This window comes from Hemiscyllium ocellatum, chromosome 35, assembly GCF_020745735.1.
Source record: "Hemiscyllium ocellatum isolate sHemOce1 chromosome 35, sHemOce1.pat.X.cur, whole genome shotgun sequence".
Lineage (NCBI taxonomy): Eukaryota > Metazoa > Chordata > Chondrichthyes > Orectolobiformes > Hemiscylliidae > Hemiscyllium > Hemiscyllium ocellatum.
The window spans coordinates 8,340,181-8,352,085 of record NC_083435.1 but is presented as its reverse complement, the minus strand read 5'-3'; the positions used below and the strand labels follow the sequence as shown (position 1 = coordinate 8,352,085).

The following is an 11,905-nucleotide window of genomic DNA, read 5'->3' as shown; positions in this document are numbered from 1 at the left end:
GGAGGCGCTGGACAATATGTTTCAGCTTGTGTTGCCCACAAAGTCAGACATAACTTGGCCATCCGTGCCTGGGGCTGCTTTGTGACTGAAGGGTGTGAAGGAGAGCAGCAGGCTGCCAGTCACTCCCAGGACAACATCCCCATCCTCTCTCCACCCACCTACCCCACTCCCAATCGACCCACCCTCTCACCTCCCGCTTCAGGGATTCCCTGTCGCTGCTCTAACGCTGTTTATTCCTCATTCTGCTCTGGGGTCTGTCTCCGCCTCTCAGAGTGGGCGGGGCCGAGAGCAGCCAATAACAAGAATTCCTTGAGGATTGCACTGACCGCCCTGAGGGAGTGACTGAAACACTGTAGGAACACCGAAACTGAAAGCGGTTTGAATCAGGAAGTGTTGAGGGTGAACATGGATTCCAGACAGCAGGTCCGGAGTTTGACCGAGGAGGCAATTTGTCCCATTTGTCAGGATTTCTTCACCGATCCGGTTATACTGGATTGTGAACACAACTTCTGCCGCTCCTGTATCACCCAGAGTTGGGAAAAGCAGGAGATAAACTCCTGCCCGGAATGTAGACAGGAGTTTCCGGACAGAAACCTCAGAGGCAACAGGGCCTTAGCGAATCTGGCCGAGAAAGCTCGAACATTAAATCTGAATCCACAAGAGAAGGAAAGTGAACATCACTGTGAGGAACATCAGGAAGAACTGAAGCTGTTTTGTGAAACTGACAAGAAATTGGTCTGTCTGGTTTGTAGAGATTCCTGGGAACACAAATCTCACAACTTCATCCAGATTACAGAAGCTGTTGAAATCTACAAGGTAAAAGGAAACAGATTCCATCCCTGATTATTTCATCACATTTTCATTGTCTAACTCATTAAGTTTCTTATTTTCTCTCCCAATCCCAGGATCGAGTGAAATCTTCCTTGGATTCTCTCACAGGGAAGAAATCAGCAGCTCTAGAAATGGAGCAGCAGCAGAAACAGAAGATTTTCCACATTCAGGTAAAATCTCCCTGAGTTCAGCTTCAAATTCTATTTGTTCATTTGTTGTATGTTTTTGCAGAAACATATTGTGTTTATATTTCCCCTGACAGGAGGAATCCAGCAGCCTGCAGACCCACATCAAATCCGAGTTCACTAAAATGCACCAGATGCTGACTGAGAAAGAGCAGAGTTTACTCCGAGATCTCAGGGAACAAGAGGAAAACATTCTCAAACCAATGGAGGAAAATCTTCAAGAAATTCAAGGGAATTTAAAGTCTATTCAGGAGAAACTTTTAAAGTTGGGAAAACAGCTGGAACACACAGATGGAGTGATATTTCTGAAGGTGAGGGATTATATTTCAGCGCAATTGTGACTGTGAACAGTCCCAACATGGTGCAGACACCCATCCTCCCTCATGCCCCCTGTCACTATCTCCCACTGCTCCTTTTTCCCTCATGGTGTTCTCTTCTTTCCTGTTCAATACATTGGTCGCAGTCACACTGTGTGACAGGGGTTCCACATTCTCATCACTTGTTTGAGAAAGACTTTTCACTGAATCTATAGGATCGATCTCTTTCTCTATTGTAGTTTTAAAAATCCAAGTCAGATTGTTGTTCCAGTAAAATATATTAATGTTTTCATCAATCCTTTGTAATTATTCAAATTTTTTATTTGTTCTTCTGGTTTCAATATCCTTTGTGTTACATCCTCTTACTAATCCATGTTTGTAACAATCAGAATTGGCAATTCTCAGCAGCTTGTAACAATGTGAGTGTAATTGTTGCTTTCTGGGTGTAGACAATCAGTCTCTGTCAACTCAGATTGGTGTTTTGTTTATTTCAGGAGCAAACATCTCGGAAGAGGAGGTAAGACATGAACTTTACTGAAACTCAGTGCAAGTTGTGAAATTACGAGGGAAAGTGTTTATGGTGAATTTCTAATCAATTAATGTTTAATATTTACAGGATTAGTGAAGAGTTTAATATGCTCTCGCTGATGGATGGTATCCTCTCCACTCAAACATTCTACAGCCTCTTCCCATTTCTTGTGTGGAAAGAAATGCAGGAAGCCACTCAACCTGGTAAAGCTCAGATAAGTTCCTCTTTTGCCACGAAAGATATTTTATAATTTAGATTTTTGTGCATGCAGATATTAAAGACTATAATGAACAAAACTGTAGTCAACAAAAATCAAGTGAAAACTCTCCACTGGTTGGAGTCATACTGAGCACAAAGGAAGATGGTTGTGATTGTTCAAGATATTCTGAGTTCCAGGACATTTTTGCAGGAGTTTTTCAGGGTAATGTCTCAGCCTCAGCATGTTCAGCTGATTCATGATCAGGGAGAAAGTGAGGATGGCAGACGCTGGGGATCAGAGTCAAGATATATTATGCTGGAAAAGCACAGCCCTTCAGGCAGCATCCGAGGAGCAGGAGAGTTGATGTTTCGAGCATAAGCTCTTCATCTGTAATTCCTGATGAAGGCCTTATGCTTGAAACATTGATTTTCCTGCTCATTGGATGCTGCCTGACTGGTTGTGCTTTTCCAGCACCACACTCTTCGACTCTGCTTCATGAATAGACTTTGCTCCATCATACTTTCAGGGTGGAGGTGATGAGATATTCACTGATAATTGCACAATAATCAGCCACATTTCCAACTCCTCCATCCTGAAACATTCCATGTGTAAATGCAGTGAGGCCAGGACAATACCCAGGTGTCCAGGTTTGGGCTGACAATGGAAAGTAACATTAGTGCCACACAAGTGTTAGGCAATGGACATTTCCAACAAGAGAGTCTCTAACAACCACCACTTGCTTTCAATGGCAATTCATCACTACATCCCCCACTCTCAGCATTCTAGAGGTTACCGTTGATCAGAAACAGAACACATCAGCCATATACACATTACAGCTACAAGAGCAGCCAACAAAATCACCTGCTGACCCCTAATACCCAAGATCCATCTGCAAGGCACAGGTTGGTGTGTGACAGAGGACTCTTCACTTGCCTGGATTAGTGCAGCCTCAATAGTACTCAAGAAACTCAACATCGTCCAGGAGAAAACAGGCTGTTTGACTGGCATTCCATCCCTCACCTTAAATATTCATTCCCCGCACCAGCAACACACTTGCAAAAATGTGTACTGTTTATAAAACAGTATTATGGGAACTCACCAATACTCCTTAGACTGCAATTTCCAAAATGAAATCTCGACCATCTAGAAGGGCAAGGGCAGCAGATGGAATAGGAACACCATCACTTGCAAATTGTCTTCCAAGCCATAGACCATGCTGAATGGGATTAAAGTGCTAGAAATCACCCCCTCCCCACTAACTGCGCAGTGGGTGTCCCTACACCACATGGACTACAATAGGTTAAATAGGAAGTGCCTGGACAATTAGGTTGGAACAATAAATGCTGGCCCAGACAGTGGTGCAATAATCTCCTGAATGTAAAGTGTAACCTTTAGCTGGTCAGCTATAACTGCCAGATCCCAGAACCTCACCAACACAAGAACTCTCAGATACTCTTCTGTCTCCACAATGTGAAAAAGGGAGGTTCACCTGAGTATGATCATACTCCAATTTTCTCACAGATGACTCGAGACTCTGTTCTTAGTTTCAGTGGTTTTATTCATGTAAATATAGGGGAGAAGGCTCTTCAGTTAGGTTGTTCAGTTAACAACCTCCCTGATTCAATGACAAAGAAAGGCTTTATACTTTATTCTTATCATAATGGATGACATTGATGATGTTATCAACTAGTCCACCTTGACAGCCATTCAATTGAGACATCGTTGAAACATTAAGAATCTGCACACACTGTTGATGCATTAATCACATGATCACTGACCAATCCCCTCTATACTCACACTGACCAGGTGTTGCCTCAGGAATTTACTGATATCATCAGTTTGAACACTCTTGCGACATCTCCTAGGGTCAGCTGACACTGTCCCGTTGTACCAGATCAACCTGGCTCCCTGTTAAACCCATCAATACTTAATAATCTTCATCAAATGGAAACCTCACCCTTCCCAGCTGAACTGTTCTGAGGAAGGGTCACTTGATCTAAATTGTTCACTCTGATTTCTCTTCTCAGATGCTGTCAGACCTACTTACCTTTTCCAGCAATGTCTGTTTTTATTTCTGATTTCCATCATCTGCAATTCTTTCAGTTTTTATTCAGTCTAGAGGGGGATTTTGATTGCCCTGCAGCACATGAATAACCACCTTCACATGTGGCCCCATGCTGACTGCTATTTGTTTCCATGAACCAGATGGAAATGTCTGGACATTAATATCTTGACCAGTATTTTCTCGTCAATATTATATTACAATGAAGCCACTACTTTTCTAAATTAAAGTATTCTGCTTCTGGAAATCTGAAAAAAAAACAAAAAATAATCATCAAATACTTGACAGATCATTCTTTATCTTTGGAGAAAATAAACATTTCAGTCAAACTGAGGTGGAGTTGAAGACCTTAAGACAGAGGAGTAATTCAGGCCAATGAGTCCTCATTGCCATTCAATGCGTTCATGGCTGAGTTAATAATCCTCAACTCCACTTTCCTACCTGTTCCAACCTGTAATATACTTAATGACCCATCCTCAATAGTGCTCTATAGTAAAGTTCCCACACATTAATATTCTCTAAGTGAAATAAATTCCTCCTCATCCCTGTCTTAAATGTGCAGCTCCTTATTCTGAGATTATGCCCTGAAGTCCAAGACTGTCCCACAATGGGATCCATTCGTTCCGCATTTACCCTGTCAAGTCCCCCAAAAATCTTGCATGTTCAATGATGTTGAGTCTCATTCCTCTATATTTCCAACAAATGGAGGGAGTAAGACCCCTCAAAGATCAGCAAGACAGCCTATGTGTTGAACCACAGGAGATTGGGGAGATATTAAACAAGTATTTTGCATCAGTCTTAACTGTGCAAAAGGACATGGAAGATATAGAATGTGGGGAAATAGATGGTGACATATTGAAAAAATGTCCATATTAGAGAGGAGGAGGTGATGATTGTCTTTAAACACATAAGGGTGGAGATTGAGACTTTTGAGGAAGTAACATAGAGGATTGATGAGGGCATAGCAGTGAATGTGATCTAAATGGACTTCAGTAAGGTGTTCGACAAGGCTCCTCATGGTAGACTAGCTAGCAAGGTTCAATCACGTAGAATACAGGGAGAACCAACTATTTAGATACAGAACTGGCTTGGAAATAGAAGACAGAGGATGGTGGTGGAGGGTTGCTATTCAGACTGGAGGCCTGTGACCAATGGAATGCCACAAGGATCGGTGCTGGTTCCACTGCTTATCGTCATTTATGTAAAAGATTTGAATGTGAACATATAGGAGATATAGTTAGTAAGTTTGCAGCTAACAGCAAAATTGAAGGTACAGTGGTCAGCAAAGAAGGTTACCTCAGAGTGCAATGAGAGCTTGATCAGATGGGCCAATGGGCTGAGGAGTGGCAGATGGAGTTTAATTTAAATGTCAGGTGGTGCATTTTGGAGGGACAGACCAGAGCAGGATTTATACACTTAATGGTAAGGTCCTAGGGAGTGTTGCTGATCAAAGAGACCTTGGATTATGGGTTCACTGGGGATCTGGGGTGGAAAGTGCTTCACATGGCGATCCCGTGTAGCCAAGACTGAGCAAGTTTACCAGGTACCAGACAAGAAGCATGTTCTGGAGGAGGCAATCTTTCACATTTATGTTGAGTGTGTCTGCTTTTAGCCCCTTTTTAGTGTTTTGAAGGGGCTGCTGTTAAAGGTTTGGTTGCACTTCAGCCCCACACTCCTGATCTACGGACACCCGGTGAGGGGAGGGGCAGACAAGTCTATGAGTATTCTCATGGCTTTGCTCCTGACCCTGGCCAAGGTGGTCATTAACAGGCCCAGGCAGCGGGACAAAGAGGGCCTTGTTGTTCCTGATGGTTCTACCCCTCTTTTGCACTTGCATCTGTGCTTGGGTGTCCCTGGGGAGGGAGCAACTGTTGCTCACTGGCATGGTTGAGACCTTTCAAGACTGCTGGGCACTATGGGGGCTGGAATACAGTATCGGATTGGATAATGATATCCTGATTGAGTTAATTGCCTCCGTCATATAAGTTTCTGTTTTACCTCTTGAGTTTGTGTTTGTTTTCGGTTTGGTTCCCCAGGAAGAGAGCTCTTTCATTTCCCCTTTGTTCTGGTTTTGGACCCCATGGAAGAGCCAATGGGGCTTCTATTTTAGTCCAGGAGTGTCCCTGCCTCAGATGTGCTCAATAGGGGAATTTTATCTTTAGGTGAAATGAGCAGGGGAACATTCTCTGGATTTTAAACTCTTAAGGTCCCTGTCTCAGGCATGTTCGATGGGGACAGAGCAAAGGGGATTTATTTATTTAGTTGGGTGTTTGTTTAAATATTTGTTTTCTTTGATTTTGCTTGAGTTTACTTTTACGTACCCCCCCCCCCCCCCCCCACGCTTCCTTCCCAAAAGAGGTTGGTGGGGACGGAGTCAAGGGACAGCCATTTTATTTGCTTGTTAATTGCTTTTTGTTTTTCCCCAGAGTAACAGCATATTTATTGCTGTTGAACAGAGACAAGGCAGCTTTACCTTTTGTTTCAGAAGAGCAGAGTGTGGCTTTGCTCCGTGTTTCACCCAGTGCTCTCCATGTCCCGGAGTGTCTGATGGGGGCAGTGTTGGGGAGTCTTGGTTTTTTTTCACACCTTTCATTTAAAAGGTGGAAGGTTGCTTTTCAGGCTGGAGATCTGTGACCAGCAGTGTGCCGCAAGAATCAGTGCTGGATCCCCTGCTTTTCATTGTTTGGAGAAATGATTTGGATGGGAACATAAGAGGTATGGTTAGTAAGTTTACAGGTGACATCAAAATTGGAGACGTAGTGAACGGTGAAAAACGGTTACAACAGCGTACAACATGACCTTGATCAGATAGGTTAATGGGCCGAGGAGTGGCCGACAGAGTTTAATCCAGGTAAATAAGAGTGCTATATTTTGGCAAGGTCCTGGGGCGTATTACTGAACAAATAGACCATGGAGTGCAGATTCACTATTCCTTGAAAGTGGAGTCGCAGGTAGATGGGGTAGGGAAGAAGACATTTAGTACACTTGCCTTCATTGCTCAGTGCTTTGAGTAAAGGAGTTAGATGGACATGCTATGCTGTACAAGCTATTTTTGGAATACTGCGTTCAATTCTGGTCTCCCTGCTGTCGGAAAGACATTATTAAACTTCAAAGGTTTCAGAAAAGATTGACAAGGATGTTGCCAGACTTTGAGGGTTTAAAGTACAGGGAGAGGCTGAATAAGCTGGGGCTATTTTCCCTGGAGCATCAGAGGATGAGGGGGTGACCTTAGAAAGGTTTATAAAATCATGAGATGCACGGATAGGGTAAATAATCAAGGCTTTTCCCTAGGGTAGGGGAGTCCAAAACGAGAGGGCATAAGTGTAAATTGAGAGGAGAATGATTTAAAAGGGATTTAAGGGGCAGTCTTTTAACGTACAGGGGCGTCTGTGTGTGGAATGAGCTGCCAGAGGAAGTGGTGGAGGCTGGTACAATTACAGCATTTAAAAGGCATTTGCAGTAAATGGGTATGTGGATAGGAAGGGTTTAGAGGGATATGGGCCAAATGCTGTCCAATGCAATCAGATTAATTGAGGATGTCTGATCAGCAGATGTTTGTTTCCATGCTGTACAACTCTATGACTCTAAATTCTTCAGTTAGTTTATTATTTCTGTTTCCAGAGTGGAAGGGAATTTATGAATGTAAAAGTGAGTTCTTCATTTATTTTTTAACACACAGGAAGGAAAGAAATTCAAAAGCTGACAACTCAAAGCAATGTCCATGTGAAAATCCCATGTGAACATTGTACATCAGAAACAGGAGTAGGAGTGACCCCGAGAGCTTGCCCTGTCATTCATAAAGATGGCGTCTGATCTGATTGTGACCTTAACTCCATTTTCCTGCCTGACTCCCACAACCTTCAACTCCCTCATTGATCAAAAACCAGTTTAACTCAGCTTCCAATATATTCAATGAACTGGGCTCCACTGCTCTCGAGGGGGGAGAGAATTCCAAAGATTAATGATCCCGAGACACAAAATCCCTCCCCATCTCCATGTTAATTGGCAGGGCCCTTAGTTTGAAACTCTATCCCTGGGTCCAGATTCCCCCACGATGGGAAACAGCCTCTCAACGTCTACTCTGTCAACACCTTCACCATCTTATACATTTCAATGAGAACCTCCCGTTCCTCTAAACTCCAATGAGTACAGCCCCAGCCTGAAACCTTTCATCACAAGGGAACTGCTTCATCCCAGGAACCAACCGAGTGAACATTCTCTGACCTGTCCCCACTGTTTCAATAAAGTTCTTTCTCAATGGCCTCTACTTCAGTCTAACCAGGGCCAGCTGAATTCCTTTCCATGACATTGGATTTCAGGAAATTTAATTGGTAATTTGAAATCAAATTCAGCATTTCCAATTCCAATTTTGTGAAAACACATTTCACTCCCCCATGATATTCCAGAGAGAAATACTGCACCAGGCTGGAATAACACAAAAGCAGTGGATTTAGAAATGTTTTGAGACATGAAGGACTTGAATTTGAATAATTGATGCTTTAAAAATTTTTGGGATCACCCTCAAGATCCACATTTATTACTTGCCTCAAACTGCACTTCACAATATGATGCTGTCCCACATTCATGTGCTCAATGCATACATCCCTCCCACACCCCACCACCACCGCGCCCCACCACACACACTCAACCTCACACCTAAAGCTCACATAAACACAATTGCTGCCCCCGAGACACACACCCACAATCCCCAGCATTTACTCACTCCCACATCCTCACCTCATACCTGTGTTCCACACACACCCTGCAGTGTGTTCCCCCCGCCCAACATCTCCACCCCCAAACACATACACCAGCAGCCTCCCCCCAAACATAGTCTGTCCTCCAAACACAATGCAGCAGAGCGACATCCCCGCATTCATTCATACATCTCCACCACACTCATACATTCCCATCCCCCACACAGACATTCCCCTCTCCCAAATACACATCTCTGACCATGCTACAAACATACCTCCCACATAAACACACCCTCCCCCAGACACACACACCGCTCCTCCCAACACACATTCCCCTCTGCCCCCACACACCCTCCCCCACTGACACATCCCCCTCGACTGCATATACATCCTCCTACCCTCAAACACATCTCCCCACGTACACTTCCCCTACCCCGACACACACGTCCCACTCCCCCACACTCTCACATCCCCTCCACCCCACAAACAACCCATTGTATCCCACGCATCATCCTGCCCCCACACACACATCCCTCCCCCCAAAAGATACACGTTCTTCCCTCACACACATACACGTTCCACAACCCCCCACATCCCTACCCCCATCCCAAACAGAGACACCCTCCACTGCGCACACACCCTCCTGCCCACACACACCCCTCCCCATCTCACAACAACCACGCCCCTCCCCATCCCACAACAACCACGCCCCTCCCCAACACCCCCCCACACACACACACACACACATTCCCCCATTGCGCGCACACACATCCCCCTCCCCCACAGAGACACTTCCCACACACACATCCCCCTCCCCCACACCCCCTTATCCAATATACACACCCCTCCATACACACGTCCCACTCTCCCTCACACACCTTCCCCTTCTCCACACACACAACCCTCCCCAATTCGACACATACATCCCCCTCCCCCGCACAACCCCTCCTCTCTCTCTCTCTCACACACACATACACATTCCCCTCCCCACACACACATTCCGCCCCCACACACATCCCCCTTCCCCACACAGGTAAACATTTCCCTCCTATACAACCACATCCCACCCCAAGTATATATATATATATATATATATACACACACACATTATTCCCCCTCCACACACCCACATCCCCTCTCACAACACATTCCTCCGCTCCACACACCAGCACACACACACACACACACACACACACACACACACACACACACACACACACACACACACACACACACACACACACACACTTCCCCTTCCTCCCACACTCACACCCCCCTCCCAAACACACACACCCCTCCACCCATGCACCCTTCCACAAACACACATCCCGTCCCCACAAAGCGCACATCCCCTCCCCCACACACAGATCCTTCTCAGCCTCACGAAGACACATGATCCCCTCCACCCAAGACACACATCCCCTCCCCCACACACAGATCCTTCTCAGCCCCACAAAGACACACGACTCCCTCCAACCAAGACACAGAGCCCCCTCCCATACACACCTCACCCCTCCACACATAACCACTCCCTCACCCAAATACGCAACCTCCTCACCCATAAACACAATCCCCTCTCCCAAATACACATCCACCTCCACCTTGCCCACACATCCCCCTCCATCCCACACAAACATTTCCCTCTCCCACACATACAGCTCCCTCCACCTCATACATACGCCCTCCATCTCCTACAGACACATTCCCCTGCCCCCACACACTTACACTCTCACACATATCCTCCCCACCCACAACCCATACACAAACCCCACACATACAAGTTCTCCCCACCAACACAAACACCCCTCCCCAAATCCACACACACATTCCCTGAACCCTCACACACCCCTCTCCCCCACACACAGGCTTTCCTACACACACATGAGAAAGTGAGGATTGCTGATGCTGGAGATCAGAGTCAAGAGTGTGGCTTTGGAAAAGCACAGCAGGTCAGGCAGCATCCGAGGAGCAGGAGAATCGATGTTTCGGGCATAAGCCTGTCATTAGGAATGGATGAAGGGCTTATAATTCATGATGAAGGGCTTATGCTCCTGCTCTTAGGATGCTGCCTGATCTGCTGTGCTTTTCCAGCACCACATTCTCCCTCACACACATATCCCTCCCTACCAACATACACATGCATGAACATCTCCCCCATCCCCGCAGATGCACACATTCTCTCATACACAATTCCTGTCACGCTGCAGCCTACAACAGCCCTCTATACTGTCAATGACACCTCCAACCTTTGTGTCATCTGCAAACTTGCTAACCCATCCTTCAATCTCCTCATCCAAGTCATTAATAAGAATTACAAAGAGTAGAGGCCCAAGAACAGATCCCTGTGGAACACCACTCACCACTGACTTCCAGGCAGAATACTTTCCTTCCACTACCACTTGCTGTCTCCTATCAACCAGCCAATTCTGTATCCAGGCAGCTAAATTTTACTGTATCCCATTCCTCCTGACCTTCTGAACGAGCCTACCATGGAGAACCTTATCAAATGCCTTGCTGAAGTTCACATACACAACATCTACCGCTCGACCCTCATCAACTTGTCTAGTAACATCCTCAAAGAACTCAATAAGGTTTGTGAGGCATGACCTGCCCCTTACAAAACCACGCTGACTGCATTTAATCAAGCCATACTCTTCGAGATGGTCATAAATCCTATCCCTCAGAATCCTTTCTAACACCTTGCAGACAACAGACGTGAGACTGACTGGTCTGTAATTGCCGGGGATTTCCTGGTGTTAGGGTTTTGGTCAGGGATTAGGGTCAGAAACCTCCATTGACAACAGGATGTCACGAAACAGAGTTATCGAGGTTTTTAGCACAGAAAGAGACTCTTCAGTCCACCTCATCCATGCCAAACAGATATCCTAAATTAGTCCAGTTTCATTGGCCAGCACTTGGCCCACGTCCCTCAAAACCCTTCCTGTTAATATACCCATTTCTGTTCCTATTAGTGATTCCTGATGAAGGGCTCATGCCCGAAACGTCGAATTTCCTGCTCCTTTGATGCTGCCTGACCTGCTGCACTTTTCCAGCAATACATTTTCAGCTCTGATCTCCAGCATCT

The 11,905-nt window shown here is 45.5% G+C and overlaps 1 protein-coding gene across 1 annotated transcript; it reads left to right on the top strand.

The window, feature by feature from the left end:
• Positions 1 to 391: 391 nt before the first annotated feature.
• Positions 392 to 7,845, top strand: LOC132832725 (nuclear factor 7, brain-like). The gene is made up of 6 exons (XM_060850836.1): positions 392 to 816; positions 906 to 1,001; positions 1,094 to 1,327; positions 1,828 to 1,850; positions 1,950 to 2,065; positions 6,550 to 7,845. The coding sequence occupies exons 1-6, from the start codon at positions 406 to 408 to the stop codon at positions 6,552 to 6,554; spliced, it is 885 nt and encodes a 294-aa protein (XP_060706819.1). The 5' UTR covers positions 392 to 405; the 3' UTR covers positions 6,555 to 7,845.
• The last annotated feature ends 4,060 nt before the right edge of the window (positions 7,846 to 11,905 follow it).

Coding starts and splice junctions, on each gene's coding strand:
- LOC132832725 (XM_060850836.1), top strand. CDS start 406: ATGGATTCCAGACAGCAGGTCCGGAGTTTGACCGAGGAGGCAATTTGT. Junction 817..905: donor AAGCTGTTGAAATCTACAAG/GTAAAAGGAAAC, acceptor TCCCAATCCCAG/GATCGAGTGAAATCTTCCTT. Junction 1,002..1,093: donor AGAAGATTTTCCACATTCAG/GTAAAATCTCCC, acceptor TTCCCCTGACAG/GAGGAATCCAGCAGCCTGCA.